The sequence below is a fragment of the Phaethon aethereus genome (assembly GCF_964289735.1).
Source record: "Phaethon aethereus genome assembly, chromosome: 4".
Lineage (NCBI taxonomy): Eukaryota > Metazoa > Chordata > Aves > Phaethontiformes > Phaethontidae > Phaethon > Phaethon aethereus.
In genome coordinates this window covers 55,513,687-55,538,880 of record NC_138578.1, presented here as the reverse complement: position 1 = coordinate 55,538,880, position 25,194 = coordinate 55,513,687, and the positions used below count along the sequence as shown (strand labels likewise).

The window sequence follows — 25,194 nt, the reverse complement described above, 5'->3', positions numbered from 1 at the left end:
GAAGGCATGCAATTACTTAATACTACTCTCCAGGTAGTGGTTTGTGTTTTAGTGCGTGGCTCCACAAGGATTGACAGAAGTCTGACAACCCATGTTATAACCTGTCACCTGAACCTTGAACAGTGTCCCATCCGCACACATACACAGCTTGAAACGCAGCCAGTTGCCGTTATTAAACTGTTCCCCATAAGAAGAACTTGGCAGTCGTGATGGGCTGACCATCACAGTTCCATTCAGGATAATACTGTTTTCCTATTAAGAGGGAGAAAAGAAAAGTACAATTTCTAATTTAAAGAAAGCAGGCTGTTTTTGAAAAGGACAAGCTGGTTTAAGGAATCAATGACATCTTTCCCATGGCTGTAGAAACCAACAGAATAAAAAAAGTACGTATGATAAGGTTTCATTTTTTAATTAAATTTGTGAGTAATGCCCATGAATTTCTCAATTATAGCCAGCAACGTACTTTGCTATTCCAGTGGTAAAGCAATATTGAGCAAGACAGCAGTAGTGTGGCTTTTCACTTGACACACCTATTAGTAAATGCAGCAAATCTAAAAATATGTACGTGAAATGGCAATCAGTGTTTGAATTCATACATGAAATAAAAGTGCATGTATCTCTATTTTTCATCCTCCTTTAGCCTTTTGCATCATTCTTTATGCTCTGCAATCTTAACAATGTCCAAAAGCCTGAAATGAATGCTGGTGAGTCTTGCTGCAGCAGCACAGAAGGTAGCACTCCGAACTGAACGCTCTGCTCCTCTGTCAGAGGTTGCTGTCCCCAGTAAAACCTCCAGGAAAAAAGATGAATTCCCTTTGGTGTTCGTTTCAGTGCAGAGGCCAATAGCTTAGGTTTAATTGCATTGTGGTTTTTTAGCATACCATCACTAAAATAGTAGTACATCACTGTTACCTGAAAACTACTGAACCACTAATTAACAGCAAAGAAATAATCCACCTTTTAAAAACCTTACTAAATACACCGACCGCCAAGTAAACTGTTACATTTTATATAAAATTTGAATCTACGTAAAGCTACATCTGTTTATTAATAATCAGCCTGAATTTGAAACTAAGCTGTTCAAAAAATGTTTATTTGAAATACTTACTGCTTTAAGTTCCATGTTACCCCCCATTCGAAACTCAATGGTCTTGCCTGTGATGAAAACACCTTCATTTCCACGGACAATAGCACGGCCATCAACTTTTATGTTTAGATCACTGGTTGCATTGCTGGTAATCTAAGAACATAAACAAACAAAAAAAAGTATTGCAGATTAACGAAAATGTGCTGCTTGTGTTTGTCTAAGTAACTTTAATTACCTTAAAAATATTGCTACACAGTTTAATAAAAACCTTCAATGCGCTTTTTGCCCCTCTCCCAGTACGCCTATGAAACTTCTGCCCATTTCAACATTCACATTTGAAAGCAAGGATTACTTAGTTTTGGAAGGTATGTAGAACAGTTTATGTTTGCATATTGTTTGTTTGTGATAAAAATAACAATTCATGTGACAATTTTATGGGATACAGAATTGATACTGGTAGCATCCTGTTAGGAGTGACTATGTAAACTTACTCCTCTGTTTTCATTTAGTCTGTTCCTCCTATGTATTTAAAGTTACATTTTTTTTTTCCTGGAGCATACTACTTAATTGTTAGCTTGCAGAGGAAACACAAAGAACAGCAAACTAAATTCTCTTTTTTGTTTGTCCTTAACAGGATTGCTCAATGCTTCCTAAGCACACTCAACCCCCTATAAAACCACTGATACTACTCTACTAATGTTATACAAAAGAACTATAGGCTCTATAACTCTATCTGTAAAGCCTTTATTATAAGTGATGATATGCAAGAAAGAAATTTCAGTCTGACCTTAAGATCACTAGATCACTGTATTATTTTAAATGTACACACAATGATACTTAGGTTTTTTAGTGTTCTGATAAAGCATATTTAATGTAGAAACCAACAAAGCACTTGTTTAACTCAGAAGTCATGAACTGACAGAACTCCTATAATGCTGTGATTATTCTCTACATTTTTACTGAGACTTCTGAAATTCTGATTGTATTAACATTCATCTCCAATAGAAGGAAAATGATACGTGAAGTCCTGGTAATTATTTTTGTAAGTTCTTACTAGAAATAGAGAAGCTTTTCATAGAAATTTTATTCCTGAAACAGCTATCTAGGCACAAACAAATGGATAAATGCTTAATAAAAAGACACACAGGCCTTGCTGGCATGGTATTCCAGGTATTACACACATTTAATGATGTCAGTTTTCATTTCTGTTCTAATTTGTAGGGTGACTTACATTTTCAGAGCTGCACTTTTAGGTACATTTAGTCAAATTTCCAAATATGCTTGAAAGATTGTATTAGTAAACTTTTTTCTTATTCTACAACTATGGCAATTCTGTAATAAGCTTTGACAAAAAGTAAGAGGTAGTTAAAACAGACATACCCTCTCCGTAGAGGCCTTTTGTACATTCAAGATTTTAACTCCATTTGGCAGATGAAACTCATGAGTTTCATAGTCTGTGCTGAACAAGGTATTTTGTGTCCGTGGGTCAACAAATTCCATGCCAATATCACTCGTAATAGAAGTTTTGTCTTTTTCCACACTAAGCTTGGTTGTTCCTTGCTGAAATACAATCTTCAGAAACAAAGTCATGAAGTTAATGATGTTTCAAATACAACATTTATTAATAATGTGGGTGTAATTCCATAGCATTGCTCACAGACTTTCAACTCGTGATGTAACTTACAGGCTGATTATTTCCAGTGATCACCAAATCTTCATTACGTCTGCCTCCTACAGTGCTTTTATATAAGGGATGTATAACGCCCATGTCAGAAACTTGCTTGAACCGCAACAAGCCACTCTCATGGAACTCCATACTGTCACAACCATTGGGACCAATTCGAATCACTGCCCAGATAACTAGTGTAATCTGGAAGAGAAACACACATTTTCAAAGATTACTTTGATCATCTGGATCTTCCCACAACAAGTACTGTATTAACTAGATGTTCTATTTGAAAGAATTACTAATGCTAGTGCTTAAGTGAGCTTTAGGCGTAAATTTACTTTAGTCTGTTTAATTCCTACTGGAAACATTGGAATACATTGAATTATGAAAAACGTTTTACATGATTTTTAGACTCATCTGAAACGGTAACTAAGATAATTTGTATATATATAAAATATATTTGAAATTAAATTGCATTCATAATTGAATCTTCTTCCTGTTTAAGGGTAACCATGGTATACTGAACAAAGTAGCTCAGCTCAGGTTATACTTACCCTTGAACTACAAGAAAGCACCTTCACAGATGGGTGTCCAATTATGAAAAAGAATTCATTACTTCTCATTGATCAAGCAATTAAAAGGTGGTAGTTACAACAATGAAGGTTTAAAGTACAGTGGCTGGTTGCTTCTGAATGCTCATGTGCAGCTCTGTTATTAGATGCAAAATGTTCCTGGTGTAACATGTTTATCCTGAATGTATTTGTACTGCACTAATAATTCGCACATTTGCTGTTACCAAGTTTTGGGAAAGGAAACATCTTCAAGGTTCCTAATTCTGTATTGCATAAATGGTAGGTTCCTGGCTGGGACCATGATAACTGAAATAATCATGACTGAACTTTTATAAGATTTTTCCAACTAATCTTGCTCAGACTACAAAAGAACAAAAAAGAAAGGAGAAAAATGAGTAATCTCCCTCAGTACATTTTAAGCCATCACCCGTACTGGAATAAATTTTATTTCTCTATGAAACCATCAAAGTGAAATACATCCTAATGTTGCTTACAGCCTAAGTATAATACTCACAATAAGATTGATGACAGCCAAAATAAAAAGAACAACAATCACACAAATGGCCAAGTTGCCTTTCCTGCCACGTAAGCCTGTCTTATGGAGACGGTCTTCATCAATTGGAATGTATCCCGCTTTAAAGTTACTGTTGTGCTCCTTATTAACGTTCCTGCGTTCCACAGCCTTCTCTCGCATAGACTTCTTCACTGGGCCATTAGAACTTTGCTACAATACAAAGCATGGATTAGCTGTTATAAGGCATGTAAAGCTACCAGAATGATACACATGTATGTATGCAAAAAATTATAAATTGGAATTGACTAGTGGAATATATTACGTATTATACTGAATATTGTATTTCTGTCTGCCACTCTGTACTTAGAATACACATTTACAACCACTGAAATCTCTCCTAACATTATGACTAAAATAAAAATCCAGTATTTTCAGATAATTTATGTTTTTATATGTAATTTTTATCATGGCAGGTAGGAATTATTAATGACATAGTTGCAGTAAAAAAAACCCCAGCTGTCAGTAACTTCATCAAGTTTTTACCTCTTGGGGACGATACAGGACATAATCCTGCAGCTCATTTACAGGGTTTTAGTTCCCTCCATGCTAATGCAGGATAGACTCTCAATCAATCTATTCAAAAGGAGTGTGGTGGATACAGTTTTAAAGTTACTTTGATAGCACAGGGTTTGCATTCAACTTCTTACTTGCATGCAGCATTAAGAAAAACACTGTAAGGTTTCAAACCTGTCACAGGGAACTTGGCCAGCATAGCTTTAATTTAATCATTTGAAGTGACTAGACTGTAAGGGATATCCCTTCAATGTGACAAATTAACATTAATATCTGGTAGATGTTCATAGGAAGAAAACCCCTTTGATGTATTTTCATAACTTTGTCCAAAATATTTTTCCACTTCTCTTGATTGGAGCAGGTTGTTACTTAAGGATTCAATTCTTCAAAGAGGCGGCTCTATCTTTTTGATGGGATTAGGTTTGCTCATCTGAAATGAATGCTGAAGCTGCACCTTAACCTTACTGTACTTGTATGTGTCCACACTGATGTAATGGTTAAAAATGTCTTGTTTTCTTCTGTTGCTGAACAAGGAAATGGTTTTAAGAAAAGTGCTTGACCTGAACAGGTTTATGGAGGGCTTCCTCGATGATGTTCTTGAAGCCACTGTAACCCTGCGCAAACTCAGAACTGAAGGGAAAACTGAGAGTCGGGAGAAAAGTAAACAGGAATCTTGTACAACAGGATATTAAGTATCTTGTCCTGAGGATAGTGTGTTCTCGAGAGGATTTGATAGCAAAATAAAACTCCAATGTAGTTTTTTTCACCTGGAAAGGGCAGCACAACAGAAGACAGCACCAGGACTGGGAGAATATGGGCGGAATGTCGATTGCTAGAACAAGTGCTGCAGCATCCATGGAGAACTAAGCGGTGCTTCCTGAGGCCGGTACAGGACCCCTCGGCAATCTGGGGCTTCCTACCCACTGCTGCCACCGGCGCACAGGCACATACACAGACTCACTCAGATTTAAAGTCCCGTGGAGATGCAGGAGCCCCTGAAAGATGAGCCCTCGGACCGCTCCGTTCTCCTCCCTCTGAGGCTTGCGCGGCGTTGACAAGAGTCCCCGTCCCACCCCTCCAGCCGGGTGACAGTGACGCCCCTTCTGACAAATTTAGCTTTCACTCCAGCGTGAGACCTCGGATGCTAAGCCCGACCCCGAGCTTCAGCCTTATTTATACACTGCCGCTGAGCTACCATACTTATGCCAGTGTAACAAGACGACTGACGGCGCAGTCCTATAAATACCAACCGCACTGACTAGCTGCTTTCCGCATCACTGATTAGTGGCGAGTGCCTATTTACGCAAGACAGTTACATTCGCGTGCAGAAATGCCAGAACACTTTATTTCGAAAACAGAGAGTATTCTTCTTTGTCAGAGATTTTACGTCCGCGAGCTGGACGGCGCAACTCCGCGCTATAAGGCATCCCGCCCCGGCAGCGGGCTCAGGCCGCCGCTGAGGCGGCTGCCCCCGTACGGCAAAGGCCGTCCCTCCCGGACAGCGCTGGGCACGGGTCGGAAACGCCGTCCAAGCGCCGTTTGTCCCCTCCCGGGTTGCTGCAAGCGGGGGGGGCGGGGCTACCCGCCGCGGCCCCGCACGCCTGCCGCGCCGGGAGGCTCTGGCACCAAACCAGCCTCGGCAGCCGCCGCGAAAATGGCGCCCCCGCCCGAGCACCCCCTCCACAAGCAGCGTCCCTCAGCCGGAGCGGCTGCTCGGGCGGCTCGCCGCGGCCCCGCGGGCAGTGGGGCGGGCCTCGCCTCCCCCTCGCCCCGGACGGGAGGGCCCGTCGTCTCCCCGTGCCTGCGACTCAGCCGGGACAGACCTGCTCGGTGGCGGCCGCCGCCATCTTCCTCCACTGCTGCTGCTGCCGCCGCTGTGGAGGGGCCCGCGGACGCCCCCTTGCGGCGCGGGGAGGGAGGCGGCCGGGCGCGAGCTCGGTGCCGCTCCGCTCCGCTGTGTAGCGCGGGCCGTCACCGCCGGTTCGGAAACGCGCTAGCCTGGCGGCGCCACCTGGCGGCCGAGGGGTGTCACCCCCCGCGCACCCCCGACGGGCCGGGCCGTGGGGCGGCCGCCGCGTTACCACAACCGAGGCGCGCCCTGCCTGCGTCGCCGTGGCACCCGCCGCCGCGCCGGGCCCGGCCCACGTTACAATCGCGACTATAAAGGCGGCGCGAACGCGGCGCCGCCCAGAGCAGCGGGCCCGGGCCGGCGGTACCAGCTCCCCCCGACCCCGCGCCGCCCGCCCGCCCGCCCGCCCGCGGGGGGCTCCCGGGGGGGACGGGCCAGGGGAACCAGCGCAGCCCATCCCAACCCCGGGAGCGAGCTGACAGCCGGCCATGGCTGACGGCTTGAGGAGGCTGGTCGGCGCGGAGAGCGGCCGGGTGCTGCAGGAGAAGCTGGAGAGCTGGTACCGGGACTACGAGGTGGGCCGCGGCTGCTGGCGCGGGAGATCCACATCTGCTGGGGGGCTGTTCGGAGGGCGGCCCGCCTCACGCCGCGGGCCCTCAGGGGGCGGGAGGCCGCCGGCGGCCGCGCCGTTGCCGTGGTGCCCGGGCCGTGCGGCGGTTTCCGCGGTGACAGCGGGACGCGGAGCGGCGGCGGCCCCCACCGCCTCCCGGGAGCGCCCGTAGCCCGGTGCAACCGAAACTTGCAGCCGGCCGCGGGGAGCGGGTAGGGGCCGCCGCTTTTGGGGTTCAAAAGGTCAGTTTGTGACGTTGACTCCCAGCTGTTGCAGTTTTAACACTCAGTGCCCGTGGCACTCACGGCTTCGGCTGTTTTCTTTTTTGCCTGTGACAAGGTTCACTGAAAACAAGGGCTGGGGTTTAAAAGTGATGTTTGAGCTGTAATGACTGAGTCTGCATCAGAAAAGAGTTTTGTGGTAAAAAAACAGCAGATGGAAGCACCATGGGTGAGGGTGTGCGCAGAAGCAATCACCTGTGGTCTGGGAACAGGCAGGAAAATGTGAGGAAAAAGGATGTTCAAAATGAGAATGGGGTCTTCCATCTTCCTGGCTCTTCCGGGTGGGAAGCCTGTTAGAGCTGGGAGGCTGCTGCAAGACAGTACAGCTGCAGAAGGGCTTCAGAAGGGGGGAAGCAGGTCTGAGCAAAGAGTTTTAGGTATGGGTGAGGAGAAGGCTGGAGGAGGATGTAATGGGATCCATGCAGGAGGATGAGGTAACAGGAAACTGAGGAGGCAAAACGGTGGAAGCAGTAGAGAAGGTGTAAAATTAGGGAAAGATGAAATGAGGGGACCTGAGATTTCCTGATTGCACCAGATTTTTCCATCTACCTGGACTTGTGCAAAGCATTCAACACTGTCCTGCATGACATCCTTGTCTCTCTAAACTGGAGAGACGTGGATTTGATGGATGGACCACTCAGTGGATAAGGAATTAGCTGGATGGTTGCACTCAAAGAGTTGTGGTCAACAGCTTGATGTCCAAGTGGCGACTAGTGACAAGTGTTGTTCATCAAGGTTTGGTATTGGGACCAGCGCTGTTTAACATCTTTGTTGGCAACATGGACAGTGAAATTGAGTGCATCCCCAGCAAGTTTGCTGACGACACCAAGCTGTGTGGTGCGGTCAACATGCTGGAGGGAATGGAGGCCATCCAGAGGGACCTTGACAGGCTTGAGAGGTGGGCCCATGTGAACCTCATGAAGTTCAACAAGGCCAAGTGCAAGGTCCTGCATGTGGGTTAAGGCAATCCCAAGCACAAATACAGGCTGGGTGGGGAACAGATTAAAAGCAGCCTTGTGGAGAAGGACTTGGGGGTGTTGGTTGATGAGAAGCTCAGTGTGAGCTGGCAATGTGTGCTTGCAGCCCATTAAAGCCAACTGTACCCGGGGCTGCATCAAACGAATGCAGCCAGCAGGTTGAGGGAGGTGATTCTCCCTCTCTGCTCTGCTCTCTTGACACCCTACCTGGAGTAGTGCCTGGGGCCTCCAACATAAAAAGCACATGGACCTGTTGGAGCAGGTCCAGAAGAGGACCATGAAGATGATCAGAGAGATGGAATAGCTCTCCTATGAGGACAGGCTGAGAGAGTCGGGGGTTGTTCAGCCTGGAGAAGACAAGGGTCTGGGGAGACCTTATTGCAGCTTTCCAGTACCTAAAGGGAGCCTACAGGAAAGCTGGAGAGGGACTTTTTACAAGGGCATGTAGTGATAGGACAAAGGGTAATGGCTTTAAACTGACAGAGGCTAATTTTAGATTAGATTTAAGGAAGAAATTCTTCATAATGAGGGTAGTGAGGCACTGGAACAAGTTGCCGTGAGAAGTTGTGGATGTCCCATCCCTGGAAGCATTCAAGGTCAGGTGAGATGGGCTCTTTGAGCAACCTAATCTAGTGGAAGATTTCCCTGTCAAGAGCAGAGGGGTTAGAACTAGATGATCTTTAAGGTCCCTTCCAACCCAAACCATTTTATGATTCTATGACATTTGGCAATTGTGAATTTTCTCAGGGGAAAATCTTGTCAGAGTTCTCACTCCTGTATCCCCTGGTTTCATTAGCTTCATGATGCTGATAGTTGACTTGGTCATGAGCCTGTAACCATCTGCCATGTGCTATGGTTGGTGAGAAAAGGTGCTGAGCAGAGATGCAGCATTTCAAGGGAAGTCAGTTCTTTTTTTACTTTGTGGTATATAGGAGTTACAGCATATTAATAGCCAGTGTAACTGCAGGATTCATGGCAAAGGACAGCTTTAAGGAGGGGTTTGAGTGTAGTAAAGCTACCACAGAGTGCAGGTCACCAGAGGAGGAAGAACAGAGACATGCATTTTTAAGTCTTACAAATGGATGGTGGAGGTAGACCTCGGGGGAGTTGATCAATAGTGGGAGCTGAATTTTCTGTAATAAGTGTGGTGGAGGTAGTCTCTGTGGTCTTGGGAAATGAAGATGAGCAGTTTGAGGCTGCCGTTGCAGAAAAGGAGAAGCTGGCAGATGGAAGCACCACAGGTGTTATTTCAGTGTAATGAGGTGGAAAACCCCACTTTGCAGTGGTGTTCTGGTGGAGGTTAGCTGGGTGAGACTCTGCTCCTTGCAGACAGAGGAAAGCATGTTGCAGCAGTCAAAATGTAAGCTGTCAGGAGCATGGGTGGGAGTTTAAGCTGTTTTGGAAGTTTGTAAAAACCATGTGGAGCCATTAAAGTCTGAAGATCTAGAGGTCGTCTTCATCTACGTTGAAGATAATATACAGATTATGGATAAAGATTAAGGAAGCAGGTAAAAAAATATGTGTTCTCCTGGCGGGTGCAGTAGCATCCTGGACAGATTAACACTATCAACTGCTTTTCAGAATTGCATTTGCTGAAACTGTTGTTGTTTTGCTGTTCTTTTATTTCCTAGGTATAATGCTGCACATTCTTCAGTAGTATTTGTTTCTATTGGTAACTCTTAAAAATCAGATGAAATTGCATGGAGGCCTTGTGGCTGTTGACACAGCAAGATAATAGCTGTATATATATTATTCCAGCAAATATGTAAAATCAGATTTTGGACTAATACGTTTTTTCATCCAACAATCTCCTATCTTATTATTTTAAAAACTCCTGTGTTGACAGGTTTTAACACAGATCCACAATTATTATGATTCTTCTTCTAGGGATATTTGTGGTTGCATCTTCTTTATGAATGGGGAAAGGAGTAAGTTTTCTCAAGTAGTGAATTAACGGGGTGATAGAAGTCCTGATGTCTTCTCATTGGACTGTTAACAAAGTGAACCTTTTAAAGATGAGTATTCTAGTGGATGCAGTAAGAAAAGGTTCTGAAGATGTAATTATGGGGAAAAAAAAAAGTCATGATCATAACAGGAAAAATTTTAAGCAAGAAATCCCAGGCAAATATATTAATAAACATTAATTTACAGATTAATTCCTGTGATCAGAATCTGAACCGATGCTGTGAAATAATAGAACTGAACTCTGAGATTCAAGGGCAGCTCTTCACAATCCTCAATGAAACATCTCGAGAAGGTATATCAGTGCCTTGTCTTATTACTAACGCATTTCACATGTCTCATCTTTTCAAGCTCTTGCTCCTTCTGTAAGTGTTCTCACAATTTCTTAATGTATGTATTTCTTAGGCGGGCATTATGCAGGTGTGGAAACAATAAAAACTCGTCTCCTGCCATGGCTAGGGACTTGTTTTTCCTGTGCTACTTCAGGAAGGCTCTTTGAAACCAACTTCTCTCTCACTCAGGTATGAAGGAAATTTATTTTAAGGGAATCTAACGATGTGAATTTGTACCTGCAGGAGAGCTTTAATGACTTACTGTTAATAATAGCCTCCCTCCCTGATTTTGCTTAATGAAATATGTCCTTAGTTGCTCATGGGGACAACTATGGTGACAACTATGCTATTTCTCTGTCTCATCTTATGTTTCCTTGAAAGGGAAATCAAAGAGGTCATTAAAGTTACTTTTGGCCTTCTAGGGCTTATGCTGTTTCACAACAATGAATGACAATATGGAGGAATTTGCTTTGTAAGAGAAGCTATGTTCGTGTACTGCTTTCCTTTTCTAGGTAAAGAATTATGCTACATTTACATTTGCAAAGATATCACAGAAGTATTTATGCCATATCTCTGTTAGTAAAACCCTAGCACTATGTGAAAATACATGTGTAAGCTGAAGGTGTGCATAAACTCCACACATTTATCTGTGAGCTCCTTTTATTTTTTTGAAGAAAAAAAAATCTTTGTTTAGTATTTGAGCATTATAATATTTCCAGAAGAGGGGGGAAAAAAAAGTGCTCATGTCCATCATGATACCACCAAGTGCCTGACTTGATGTTTGGGGTTGATATTTACTGAAGGGGTTGTAGTACTAACAGTTTGGCAGAAAAGACAGATCTGCTGTGGCTTTGTGGTTTGAAAGAAAATAAAAACGTTGGTTGATGTAGACTAGTGAAAAATATTGAAGATCTTGACATTTGACAGTGATGTCTCCATGTTTTCTGAATTCTTATTTTTACACCTCTTCTGTCAAATTCTGTCACAATTAAAATAAGGACAAGTGAAAAGTGATATCCCTTAACAGTATTGCCGGAGTAGGGTTCTGCCAAAAAAACCCCGAAATGTAAAATAATGATGCTATTAAATGACAGTATGCCTGGTACACCAGTTATGGATTTGTCATTATATGTGACATTCAAAATTTAAAGAAAAGCTGGCTGCACAGTTACTTAATTAATTCCTGTAGTATCAGGAAAACTTATAGGTTGTTAAAGACAGACCTGCGTGGGTAGTAGTGTGCTTTCTGGAATGACAGTAGTTGCCTCCTCTGTTCTAATAACTTTTTCTGTTATTTTGTGTACATGAATCCCCAAAAGCTTTGCTTCCGCTGGTGATATAGCCAGTCAGAAGGTGATTGACTGGAAAAAAACCCAACATGCAACACATCTGCAAGAACACTTTGTTCAGATGGTGTGTGTATAGGTAGTAGATCTGCATACGCAGACCTTCAATATTCTCTACCATGAGGTGTAAATGAAGTGAATTTTTTTCCCAATATAACTGAGTCTTTGTTTTGTATGCCTGGAAGGTATTGCTTACGTCTCTTGAAGGTATGCAATTGCTTTCGTTGCTTTCAGTTACTGTAGGAATCGTCTTTACTGAAATGTTTAGAAATACATCTGCTATTAAAGCTATACTACATTGCTGAAGGATTCTGTAAGGTAGAACATTCAAACAGCGTGATCTTGTGTTTTGTTGTAGGATTCAGTAGAGAAAGAGAGGCAGCTGAGAGAGCTAGCCACTGATCAAACTTTTCAACTGCAAGAGCTGCAGGAAGAACTGACTTCAACTCGTCAACAGCTCAACCATGTGCAACAAGAGTAGGGGAATTAACTGTGATTCTTTTTGTTTGTTTTTTTGTTTTTCAACAAGCCATATTTTTCTTGTGACATCTAAATACAAATGGAGATTTGTGAAATGTTTCGTTCCTGGCTTAAAATGAGAACTTCAAAGTACATCTAGGCTCTGGATTGTGTGTACGTGTCCAATGTGGGGTACAAATGATACAGTCATACCTGCATTCTTAAAGTGACTTGGTAGGTTTTGCTTCTGGCAGAGGAGTTGGAAAACATGCCAATATTCTAGGCAAAAGGGTTTTGTATAGTGCACGACCATCCCAGTGGAATTATAGTCAATGAGCAAATCAATTGTGTAGCTATAGTGCAACACTTATTGAAGGACCTACTAACATATAATTAGTTCTGGTATGTGATTGGAATGTGAACATATAAGGACATCAAAACCCACTGTGGTAAGAAGGAGGAAGAGAGAGAGGCAGATTTTCAAATAAGTGACTAGGACTGAACAGTTTCTATTCAGTTGCATAAAACACATTTTATGGAGCACTGTAGTCTCAAAATGACTTAATTGCTTCAGAAACAAATTTGTGCAGTTAGTGCCCATTCCAGAGCCATTTCAGAGGTAGCTCCAAGTGAAAGACACTTTCTCATGCATCCTATTAGCATGAGAACAGTGAATGTTCACAGCCTTGGGTCGGTACAATAAGTGATATACTTTAATGCTCTCTTACTAAGTGATTCCAAGAATATCAAGTTCTCAGAACTGCAAACTGTATTAGCTAGATTAGAGGAAAGAGGTTCAATGGAATATTTCATTCTGTATCCTAACTTCGCAGATATTTCCTGCTTTCAGAGAATTGTAGAATCACAGAATGATTTGGGTTGGAAGGCACCTTAAAGATCATCTAGTCCAAACCCTCTGCTCTTGGCAGGGACACCTTCCACTAGATTAGGTTGTTCAAAGACCCATCTCACTTGACCTTGAATGCTTCCAGGGACGGGGGACCCGCAAATTCTCATGGCAACCTGTTCCACTGCCTCACCACCCTCATTATGAATAATTTCTTCCTTATATCTAATCTAAAATTAGTCTCTTTCAGTTTAAAGCCATTACCCCTTGTCCTATCACTACATGCCCTTGTAAAAAATCCCTCTTCAGCTTTCTTATAAGCCCTCTGTAAGTACTGGAAGGCTGCAATAAAGTCTCACTGGAGCCTTCTCTTCTCCAGGCTGAACAACCCCAACTCTCTCAGCCTGTCTTCATAGGGGAGGTGCTCCAGCCCTCTGATCATCTTTGTGGCCCTCCTTTGGACCCACTCTAACAGGTCCATGTCTTTCTTGTACTGGAGGCCCTAGAGCTGGACGCAGTACTCAAGGTGGGGTCTCATGAGAGCCGAGTACAGAGGGAGAATCACCTCCCTCAACCTGCTGGACACCCTTCTTTTTATGCAGTTGAGGATACGGTTGGGTTTTTGGGCTGCCAGCGCACATTGCCAGCTCATTTCTAGTTTTTCATCTACAACTATCTCCAAGTCCTTCTCCACAGGGCTGCTCTTAATCCATTTTTCCCTATGGTTTGTACTGATACTGGTGATTGCCCTAACCCATGTGGAGGACCTTGCACTTGACCCTGTGAACTTCATGAGATTCATAGGGACCCGCTCCTCAAGCCTGTCAAGGTCCCTCTGGATGGCCTTCATTCCCTCAGGAGTATCAACTGCACCACGCAGCTTGGTGTCATCCACAAACTTGCTGAGGGTGCACTCAATCCTGCTGTCAATGTCATTAATAAATTGAAGAGTATCAGTGCCAGTACAGACCCCTGAGAGACACCACTTATCACTGATCTCCATTTGGACATTGAGCTGTTGACTGCAATTCTTTGGGCACAGCCATCCATCCAATTCCTTATCCGTCAATTAGTCCATCCATCAAATCCATCTCTCTCCAATTTAGAGAGAAGGTTGCTGTGTGGGACCGTGTGAAAGGCCTTACAGAAGGCAAGGGAGATCACATCAGTTGCTCTTCCCTTATTCACCAAGGCATATTAGTGTCTGTTATGTCTCATCTTGGATGAATGCAGGCATTCTAATTTTTCACTGTCAAACAAGTCTCTCAGTCAACTCTGAGTGAGTTAAAGGTCAGTGCATCCCCCTGAAAAGAAGACAAGAGGACAAAAAAATCTTGTGATCTTGCAGTATACATTAAATATCAAAAGTGATGAGGTGGGACAGAGAAGGACCCCACAACGTTTGGAAGAAGAGAGAGGTTTTTTTGTTTTGGCATTTCAACTGGTTTGCCAGAATTAGGTGATCTTGCAAAATAATTTCAGCCTGGGAGGTTTAATAAGCAAAGGAGTTCTTTTCTGTTGGTATTTCTAACTATAGAGAAAAGTAATGGGAGATTGGTGGATCTTGTTAACGAATATACCTGAAGGGAGAGTGTAAAGAAGACAGAGCCAGGCTATTTCCAGAGGTGCCCAGTGGCAGGACCAGAGGCAGTGGGCACAAAGTGAAACACAGGAGGTTCCCTGTGAACATCAGGAAACCCTTTTTTACTGTGAGGGTGACTGAGCACAAGTTGCCCAGGGACGTTGTGGAGTCTCCATCGTTGGAGATCCTCAGAAACTCTCTAGACATGGTCCTGGGCAACCGGCTCTAAGTGGCTCTGCTTGAGCAGGGGGCTTGGACCAGGTGACCTCCAGAGATGCCTTCCAACCTCAACCATTCTGTGGCTCAGGTATATATAAAGGTTGGTTTAGGTGTGAAGAATTTTATCCTATACTTCTGTGTGGATAGAAGGAGGTTATTTGATGAGCTGGAGAAAAGTGTTGGATGGTCAAGGTGAGAAGTATAAGGAAAGTTATTGACTAATACAGATTGGAGTGTGTGGCAGTTTGCAGTACAAGAAAAAGTCATTTTGGGCTCCTGTGAGAAGTGGGAAATCAGTAGTAAGGCTTTAGTACAGTTTTGTGGGTTGCATTTCTCTGTGCAGTCAGGTCATAGAGGTGTTGACTGTGGTTTGCAAAGGTAGAAAGAAGTCTGGAAGGTGGAGAGCTGGGAAGAGGTAATTCAAGCAGAGATGAAGGCATGCGCGAAAGTTTCAGAAATGATCCTTTCAAGGTGATGCAGTACGGAGTCATGATTATGTAGTTATTGTCAAGCAGGGGACAGGTGCTGGAGAAAGAGAATTCATGTCCCAAGATACCCTATCTATGGACAGTGAAGTCATTCTGAATGCTGTAAATTGTTGAAATCGGTGGAGGAGCTGGAACTGAGTCTTAATGAAAAATAATGGGTCGTAGCAAAATAATTCTGTTATTGCATAGTCAGACTTTTTATAAGCTATTTGTGTGCTGATTGTCTGCACAAAGCCCACTGGACTGTTTTCAGATGTTAAATTGGTGTGGACTTGGTCTGCTTAAACAGTCAGTTTGTCATATTGAATACGCTGGTAGAATCTCTGCCTTTACCATGAAGGTTATTAATTTTTCTTGCAGTCTGGCAAAAACCCAGTTGGCCCTTGAAGACACAAAGACCAAATCAGCCACTACTCTTTTGGCAGCAGAAGACGAAATTGTTCAGCTAAAAGCAGCGTAAGAAGAATTGAATCTTGGGGTATTTGTGGCAGAAAGTCAGCATGCAGAGACACAGTCTGTCATTTACCTGAGTGGGTTCTGTTTGTACTACACTGTCCCATGCTATAGCAAAAAATAGGTCTAGCTCCTTAACATCCTGTAGCTTTGTTTCTTCGTGTTATAGAGGAAGAACTATCATAAGTAGATCCATACGAAGAGAACCCGTATGGCTGAACTTTCATCCCTTTTTTTTTTTTAGGCTAGAGGAAGGATTACTTTGAAACTAGCAGCTTGATAGCGTTTGAATCTTGTAGATTAAGTTAAATAGGAGAGAACCGTATTCTGAATATAGCTGGAAACCATTGTTTGCAATTTGCTATGATGCTCTTGGAAGTAGCAAGTGTGTTAAAAGACACTTCAGTCTGTCTATCTTAAGATAAGTTCTTTGTATGGCTTTTTCTTTTAGAGCGTTTTTGCCAAATCCTTTTTGCCTGTCTGCACAGAAATGATGGCTATTGCTAATGTTGATGTCTTTGATTTAAAAATGTTTTTTGAGTTTCTAAGTGTGTTGGTCACATCTGGGAAGTTAACATAGATCAGTAAGGGTGCAGCTGGGGGACCTACCTTTCAATTTCAATACAGGGGTCCTTAGAACTGATTTCCGTTTGTGGTTTGACCTACAAGCAGTTCTAGAAGCAGTAATAATTCTTCACTGTTATGAAATGTAGCCTACATCTTTCCTCTCCGCCCCCCCGCTGTGAGTTGTGTTATTAGGAAAGAATACAGAGGTAGTTGAAATGAATTCCAACAGCATGTGAATTGTTGTGATAAATGACATTTCAACAACAGAAATGTAGTCATACTTATTAAATAAACGCTTGCAGCCTTTCATTTAGATAACATTGCTGCTCTTAAAAATGGAGGAAACTTGACTTTGCTGCTTACACCGTAGGAAAGGATATAACTGTCCATGACTTTATCTTTCTTTTTAGGGCAACTGAGAGGATGAGCTACTCCTGTAAAAGATAAGCAAACAAAAAAACCTCAGGCCATTAGAATTTCTACTTCCAATATCAAGTTGGATATCACTTGTTCATCTCTGGATGTTTATCATTGCTTCTAGAATAATGTTAATTGTCAGATTTCATCCATGGACTTTCCTAGCAACAGATGATCAGTTTGGAGTTTAATTTTTTGGATGGCTACCTGGGATATAAACTCATATTCCCATAAAATGGGCTCTTTTGATTTGTTGGGTGAAAAGTAGCTCATATAACTATTCTTATATATAACCTAACTGCTGTCTTCCCAATTAAAACTATTAGTAGGGAATAAAGCATCTAACAATTCCCATGTGTAGGTCTTAATGCAGACTGGACAGAAATTCATGTTGCCATTTTTACTAATGACAGAAGAATAAAACATTCCTGTCTTCCTGTGCATTCAGGAATTCTGTAATCTCCACATACTTATGGTGTGTATTCACTCTCAGTTGGCACTGTACATTTGCATCTTCTGCCTGTGTGTTCAACTTTTGTTTGAAGCAAAAGTGCTATGTTTCATGTTCTATGAAGCATCTTTTCAAAATTTGAACCCTTTTAGTTGGGTGAAATCAGATTTGCCTAGTCTTCACCTGCCTGTCAAGACTAGAATCCTTCTAAAAGTGGAGAAAATGAGGTCAGGGCTGATCTGTGACACTTAGGGCAGGATTTTATTTTACACAAGGAACAGTTTGCCAGGAGTGTCCTTTGCATCTTTGTCTGCAGACTTGTTTTTTGAGACTTTTGGAATAGCTGATGATCTCATTCTTCTTGTCTATAGTCTGTCTGTCTCACATACTTAAATCAAAGGATATTTTGCAAGACATCTTAGTCTCCTGGGCTGTTACAGCTAATGTGGTTTAGATTCAATATAATTAAATTCTATAGCTGTTATAAGCGTTGTTATATCAAGGTGTTAATTATAACAGGATTTAGCTATTTGCTGCAGAATTATGGAGGAAAATACAAAAATTTTAAATGAGTAACAATCGACATTTAAAAGTAATAAGAAGATCTTCAGGAGAAGACAAAAAATAAAGCCCTCTTTTACTACTACTAATTTTAAAAATAATTTTTTACTACTGCTATTTAAAAAAAAAATAGCCCTCTTTTACTACTACTCCTCCAAAAGTCCTTACTGGAGGAGCTGACTGAGGATGTCCATGGGATTGTAATAGTATCTGCAGCTGTTCCTACCCAGATTAGGACAGTCTTTCCTCTTAGCAGATGTGCTGGCCTTATTACTTGTGGTCCTCTCAGTCAGCCTGCTCCTTAAAAAGTTGGAAGAGGAAGCTTGTCAATTGATAGGTATTACAGCTTTCGTTGGTTCTGATCCTCAATAATCTCACCGGTCCTTCAGTAAAGAAAAGGAAGGACAGACTGAATGCCTCCAAAAGGAATAAAAAGCATCCATATTTTTTTTTCTTTTGGAAAGAGGAAAACAACAGTAATATCTGTGTTAGGAGGGAAAGCAGAGATGTTGGGATACTTTCTAACATTAAATAAGAGTAAAGGACAGAAGGTAAATTTGCTTAACTGGTTGTCTGCCAATGTTTAAGAAACTGCTTCTCTTGGGGAGAGCAGGAGAGGAATCATTATCTTTTGATATTACTTGAATAACATCACTGGTGATATCCTTTGACTGACTAATATATTCCGTCAAAGAAAAGAACCCGAGGACCTGATATAAGAAAATACCTAGGGCCTTAAACTGTAGGAAAGAAAACTGATCTGGTTTAGTTAACATCTTAAATATAAGAAAGGAACTGGTTTCTTTCTTAAAATCTGCATAGATTTTCTGCATAGAAAGAAACCAGCTTCTTTCTTAGACCTCATCATCTCAGCTAGTACAAAGACACCAAAGTTAACCAGTGATCTCTCCTGTAGCATAAAGTGTAGTGTATCTAGACTCCTGCCACGGTACACTTTTACATTTTAAAGTGTAATTAAGAGTATGCTTTGGAGTATGCTTTTTTAAAACTCTTGATTTCCCTGTATTTCAGCATAAGGAGCTTTCTCAATATTTCTCCCCTTTTTCTGCTCTTTTTGTTTGATGATGAGGATTAATTGATAGATAGTTTGCATTGGTAGAAGGACATCTTGTGACTGACTTCATTCTGTGTGGTTAAGTCTGAAGACTTCCCGTGCACAAGAGAAGGACGCCTTGAAAAAGTTAGACCGTCTGAATGACTATGAGCAGCAGATTCAAATACTGCGGGATGAGATTTCTATCCTGGATGCCCAAAAGTCTGTTCTCCAGAGCAGGTAGAGGCATTATTCAGAGAAGTCACTGAATCAGAGAAATTGTTCATGTTGGGTAGCATGAATTCCCTCCTCATTTGAAATGGAAGTATAAACAAAAGCTAAGCTTTTGTACTTTCTTATGAAGGAACTTAAACTCTTTAACTGATTTCTCCTAGTGCCCAAAAGTTTTAATTTCAGGCAGCTATGTTAAGTTTCTTGCAAAACAACAAAGAGAGCAGCTTTACAAAATACACTGAGAGCAACTCAACGAGATAAAAAGAGATGGTTAGTGTTTTTGTTTTTAAGTCCTCTTTGAATACTGTACCATTACAGGGCAGAACTTGTTGTTATATTCTCACTTGTTTGACTTTAAAACTCTTCAGTGGTACTAAAAGAGGAACAAATCTCCGAAGTATTACTAGTTAAAAGTGTGTTTCCCCAGAACAAAGTGCTTGGTTGTACACACTTCAGGAATTACTTTAATTTTATTGTTCAGGGTCTAGCCCATAAAATGTGTTGACACAAATGCTTTCATATTAGACTAACCAGTCGCAGCTTTACTTCTGTCATTATGTTGGCTCAAAATCTCAGCTTACGCTGGTAATAATTAAGTTGACATGAAACTCTATGCACTAGGCAAAAACATCTGAGGATGGTGAAGTGACCTCATGTTTCTTTACACATTTGTCATAGGCTTGCACGGAGCCGTTCCCCTTCCCCAAGGCACAGTGAGAGCAAGTCACCTAGTTCACTTTCCCTGAGGAGCTGCTCACCTGGCCGAGCCAGGCGTACAAATGCTTCGCGTCGCGCTTGCCTGGTAACTCGCTTTGGTGACATTTATGCTCAAGAACGCTTGGATGCAGAGACCCTTTTGAGGACATACATCAGTGACATGGAGATGGTGCAAAGGATAATATACATTGCAGCTGTGGTAAGAAAAAAATATTTCTTGTTTTATGGGCCAGAAGTGTTTTATAAAATGTTATGGCTGGATTGGATTAAATTGTGTGTAAATTAGCATTTCTGTGAAGTAGAGAGAAGAAAATTTCTCTTTTCCATTTTGATTTTCCTTTCTTTCCCTTACACTTTTACATTGAACTCTCAAGTTAGAGTCCTTTTCTGACTGTCCTTTCACAACATTAGAACAGGGTCAGTGACCTACAGTACAGGTGCTAAAAGAGGCACATAAGACTGAATGGCTCTGAAAGGTAGAGGATTCCTGTGCTAAACACCACCGCCTCATTTAGATCAATTCTTTTAGGAATACTACATTTTAGAAAGCTAAATATCTTTCCATATCATTTTTCCCTCTTGCCTGTAGCTATGTGCTTTTCTAGTTTTATTTGGTCCCTTGAAATTACCTAGATACCTCACATTTACTATGAGCTCAGTCTGAAGAAATTTCTTTTAGTTTGTCTGTATTTAATCTTCTTTTCCATAAAATTGATGTAGTACATATTTGTGTCAGAGAGGCACTGTGTCTCTTAATGTGTGCGATCCCAAGCACATTGAACTTACTGAAGTTTTTTTCCCACAACTGTCATTCAGTTTACACTCTCCGATTAAACCTCTTCCCAACAAGACAAAAGGTTCTCCTGTCTGACATGTTAGGCTGGGGCACATCAAATGCTATTACTGAATTCTGCTCTTGATATTTTTGAATGTGATTCCATTGATCATGGGTGTGTGATGGAGTCCTACATAAAAATAGAAGGTTAGGTGGGAAGCTTTTCAAAGCTGTCTTCTGCAAATAAATTACACTTAATTTAATCAGAGAAGCCCTCTAAGATAAGTACTCTTCTTAACTTTCAGTTTTACAGCAGCATTTTATATTCCTCCTTGCAATGATGTTACTGAATTAAGTTCATCCTTTCAGATAATTTCAAAAAAATTAATCTCAGTCTCCTGAATTTAACTAGATGTTCTTTATGTTTGTAGGAGTCTTTTCATGCAGCAAAGATGGCCTACAGGCAGTTCAAAATACGTGTAAGAGAGACCCTGTCTCTAGGTCACTCAGGGCCTGAGTCACTTGAAGACGCTGTCCTGGATTATATAGTTCGCCATGAGGATCTGTATGACGTTCAAGCCAGTGTCAATGTAAGTCAAGGACAGTGGGGAAGTGACGTGGTGATCTATTTCAGTAGCTAATAAATTTGGAGTTTATAAACTAGAAATGCACTGTAACCTGAAGAAGGAAAAGTGTTTATTGCATGCATTTTATGTGTTGTAGGAGTTTATTTTCCCAAATAATATTGTGGTATGGCCCAGTAATCACTTGTTTTATTTACGTGTGACAGAACTGTCGCTGTCTGCCAGAATAATATTTTTTGCAAGATACAGTATAACAGTCTTAATCAAATAAATGTGAGCTAAATTTCATATTTTTCTTAAATTCTGTGCTCTACAGAAAAAATGCATCTCCCTCCTAGGATTGATGTCCTATGATGTAGCTCATACTATGTTTTTAAAATAACAGCATGTTCTTTCTGAAACTAGTATTTTCTGGAATAGCCTAAGATAACATTGCTGGGAGCTTCTTATACTGATTTTTAAATGTGGAAAGCTGAGAGGCATATTTAGGAGGGATTTCCATACTTGCCTGTGAACAAAAGTGTTAGTGAGCCCAAGTTACTCAATTGTGTTTATTTTCAGGAAGTAATTCGCTCCATGAACATCAGCCCAAAGATTTCATTTCCACCAGAAATTGATTTCATTGTCATCAGCACTTTGATTCGAGAGCTGTGCCGTGTGGCTTTTTCAATGCAGACACTCGTTCCTCCTCTTGATATTGCCTTTGGTACTGATGGAGAACTTTTCAGTGAGACCAAGTAAGAACTCTATATAAATTGCTATTGCATATACATTACTAATGTATAGATGCATTGCTATTTTTTATTTCAGTTATTTGGTATTTGTTTTGAGTTTGAATCTACAAAACCAGACATATATTATTCAGCCAATATTGCAGACTTAGGGCGGTAATATATATCTGGTATCTTAATACAGGCCTTCAAAATAATTTTTCTTAGCTAAAGAGTCACTGTTTCTTTATCAGTATCTGAGGGTCTTGCTAATAAAATTTCCTTATATCTCATCAGATACTAGGATGTAACTTTATGGTTGAGATAGAGTATTTCTGCAATATCCTTTATAGGGGTCTTGTTTTAGCAAGATATTTCAGGAAGATGGGATGACTATGCCTGCCAAAATGCTGCTTAGGAGATTTAATCTGTCAGTGGACCCAAGGAGCCTGGCTTATGTGGGCCTTATGCAAGAATATGGTCTAGTGGCCTTCTGAAGTGTGAGATGGCTTTACTGGAGTGTCTGTTAGTATAAGTAGACAGCATGTTCTGCTAAGTCTGTCTTGCAAATGCATTTCTTTTACAGGTTCACTTAATACTTATTTTTGTGATATGGAAGTATTGTCCAGAAAGATGTTCATGAGCTGTAGCTAGTACTCTTCTTTTTATCAGCATTGATGACTTGAAGCATCAGACTTATCCTTTTGGCACTTGTATGCAGACATTTCTTGTACTCTGTGTTTCAACAGGTACCATCGTAGTTTTGACTCTGATTTCACAGCTGCTTTGGTGGCCTATCATGTATGGCCTGCTCTGATGGAAAATGATGTTGTAATTGTGAAGGGAGAGGCAGTCACAAAAAGAGGAGCTCTGGTACGTACTCTTGTTAAGGAACATGTTAAGGGAAGTCATTGAATTTAAACACTATTGTAAAATGTAAAAAGATAAATTCTTTGTTGCTCCCTATATGGCTGGAGTTGTGTATATCAAATATCAGTTAGGTTTCAATGCCTCATCCTGTATTTAGGATTAATAGTTACATTTGCCTTAATGTATTCATTATGCAGATGAGGACCACAAAAATGATCAGAGGGATGGAACGTCTCTCCTTTGAGGACAGGCTCAGAGAGTTGGGATTGTTCAGCCTGGAGAAGAGAAGGCTCCGGGGAGGCCTTATTGCAGCCTTCCAGTACTTAAAGGGGGCTTTATAAGAAAGATGGGGACAGACTTTTTAGCAGGGCTTGTAGCAATAGGACAAGGGGTAATGGTTTTAAACTAGAAGAGGGTAAGTTTAGACTAGACATGAGGAAGAAATTTTTCCCAATGAGGGTGGTGAAACACTGGCTCAGGTTGCCCCAAGAGGTGGTGGATGCCCCATCCCTGGAAACATTCAAGGTCCAGTTTGACGGGGCTCTGAGCAACCTGATCTAGTTGAAGATGTCCCTGGTCATTGCAGGGAGGTTGGACTAGATGACCTTTAAAGGCCCCTTCAAACCCAAACTATTCTATGTATGATTGATGGCAGAGACTGTTCTAAGGAGAAGGTTTACTGTGTTTACTCTGTGTCCTCAAGCCTTGTCTCCAGCATGACAAGTCTGCTTGCTGAGTCTGTCTTTATTAAATGCCGTCTCTCAAAAGAGCTTTGTCAAACTTTTCTCTTGTAGTGGTCTCGCAGAAGCAGAAGCCGCAGCCGTAGCACCAGTCCTCTTCTATCTCACCATGTAAGCTCCAGCTGAATGCTTGTAGTATAAACAGCATCATGTATTTTAAACTCAGGATGTAGACAACCTTTTAAAAATGCTGATGTGACACATGTACATTTTAACATTGGGAATAAATGCCTTTGCTGGGTCTGGAATGAGGTGAAGCTGAACTAACAGATAATTATGGCCTGGTATAATTATCAGTGGAGGTACTGTATGAGAAGTAGATCACAGTTAAATTCTCAGAAGTATCAACTGTGGATCTCAGAATGCTTTTCCCCTACTCCTCATTGCTTTAGTACCCTTCTGAATAACTAATTGTGTCATCTGGAAGCGTTTTAGTCATCTTGCAGTATATATACCACACATGGTCCCTGCCTCCTGGAATCAGTAATCTAAATTTACCCTCCAATGCCTCAAAGAAGCAGAAAATCAGTGTAGAGTGGGCAGGAAGGGAAGAACTAAGGTGGAACTAATAGGATATGTGAAACCTTAGCTGAGTTCTGCATATGGTATAGTTACAGAATATTTTTAATTATTTCTGTAAAAATCATGTGTATTTTTCTAATTGTTAGCCCGTTATTAAATTGACTTAGGTGCTCTCAACTTAAAATGTGAATAATGAAAATGTGTGAGGCTTTGGGTAAGACTCACTTTTTCGTACGTGTCCAGGGCGTGGAAGAGAAACTGGAAAGTTTTCTATTTGACTTTGTAGCAGTGGAACTGTACTGATATAGTAACATGTGCAAATTTTCTGAATGTTGGTGGGTCCTCAGGTGCATTTCTTGGGTACAGTGCTTTAGCACACCTGAGTTTCCTTTTCTCTTTGTCTTGCAGTTATCTCGAAGCCGCAGTCCTTCACCACTGAGGAGTGGAAGCCCAAGTAAGTGGGCATATTAGTTCATGATTACTCATGGTTTTCACATGAAACACCTCGATAACTGAGCAAAGAGACAAAATAACATGCTGAAGGTCTTTGACTCTAAAATACTTGTCCAAGTCTTATTTTAAAAGTGGGTAGCTCCTTTCTTTTCTGTGTGTGGAAAAAGGCTAACATTTCTGACCTAGAGAAGAGCTTGTTTTTCACTCTACTCAGACCACTGTCAAGAATTCTCTCTGCTGGTTGCCTTTATTGTGGCCAGTGCTATAGTAAGTAAAACTTGTTCTCTTCCCCACATGAGAGACAGCTGCATGCCTGCTGACTCCATGCCTTTCAAAATTCAAGGGGATACCTAAGTGGCGATGGTGAAATACAGAATTTCAAACAGTATGAATGTGTGCCCGTCTTGAAGCCAAGCCAGTTTAGAGATTTAGAAAAAAATAGTTGTGCTGAAATGTGTCTTTTTCTTCAATAGGGCGTTAACTGAACATGTTCCTGTGATTCAGAACATCCAGATTCAGCAACTTCACTGGTGCCTTTTCAAGAATACCTCAAATCTCGCAATAATGTGAATGGCAATTGTCACTCCAAATGGAGTTTGTGTTCAGTGTGGTTTTTAGCATTCTAGAAGGCTTGTTTATAATTTTAGAAACTCAGTTCTGATTTAAAAAAAAAAAGGGCATGTAATACAGGATAATATTTACTTGGCGAAATTTGCAGA

At 41.5% G+C, this 25,194-nt stretch overlaps 2 protein-coding genes across 2 annotated transcripts; one reads left to right on the top strand and one right to left on the bottom strand.

Moving 5' to 3' along the window:
* Nucleotides 1-48: 48 nt before the first annotated feature.
* SGCB (sarcoglycan beta) lies at nt 49-6,262 on the bottom strand (the record flags this gene model as incomplete). Its single annotated transcript, XM_081999377.1, has 6 exons — nt 49-252; nt 1,109-1,240; nt 2,468-2,659; nt 2,772-2,957; nt 3,843-4,052; nt 6,239-6,262. The coding sequence occupies 6 exons, from the start codon at nt 6,260-6,262 to the stop codon at nt 49-51; spliced, it is 948 nt and encodes a 315-aa protein (XP_081855503.1).
* Nucleotides 6,263-6,752: 490 nt separating this feature from the next.
* SPATA18 (spermatogenesis associated 18) lies at nt 6,753-24,603 on the top strand (the record flags this gene model as incomplete). Its single annotated transcript, XM_081999570.1, has 11 exons — nt 6,753-6,839; nt 10,284-10,389; nt 10,500-10,615; nt 12,131-12,249; nt 18,976-19,110; nt 19,783-20,020; nt 21,028-21,186; nt 21,742-21,917; nt 22,640-22,763; nt 23,555-23,611; nt 24,431-24,603. 11 exons carry the CDS (start codon nt 6,753-6,755, stop codon nt 24,491-24,493), a joined length of 1,380 nt encoding a protein of 459 aa, XP_081855696.1. The 3' UTR covers nt 24,494-24,603.
* Nucleotides 24,604-25,194: the final 591 nt, after the last annotated feature.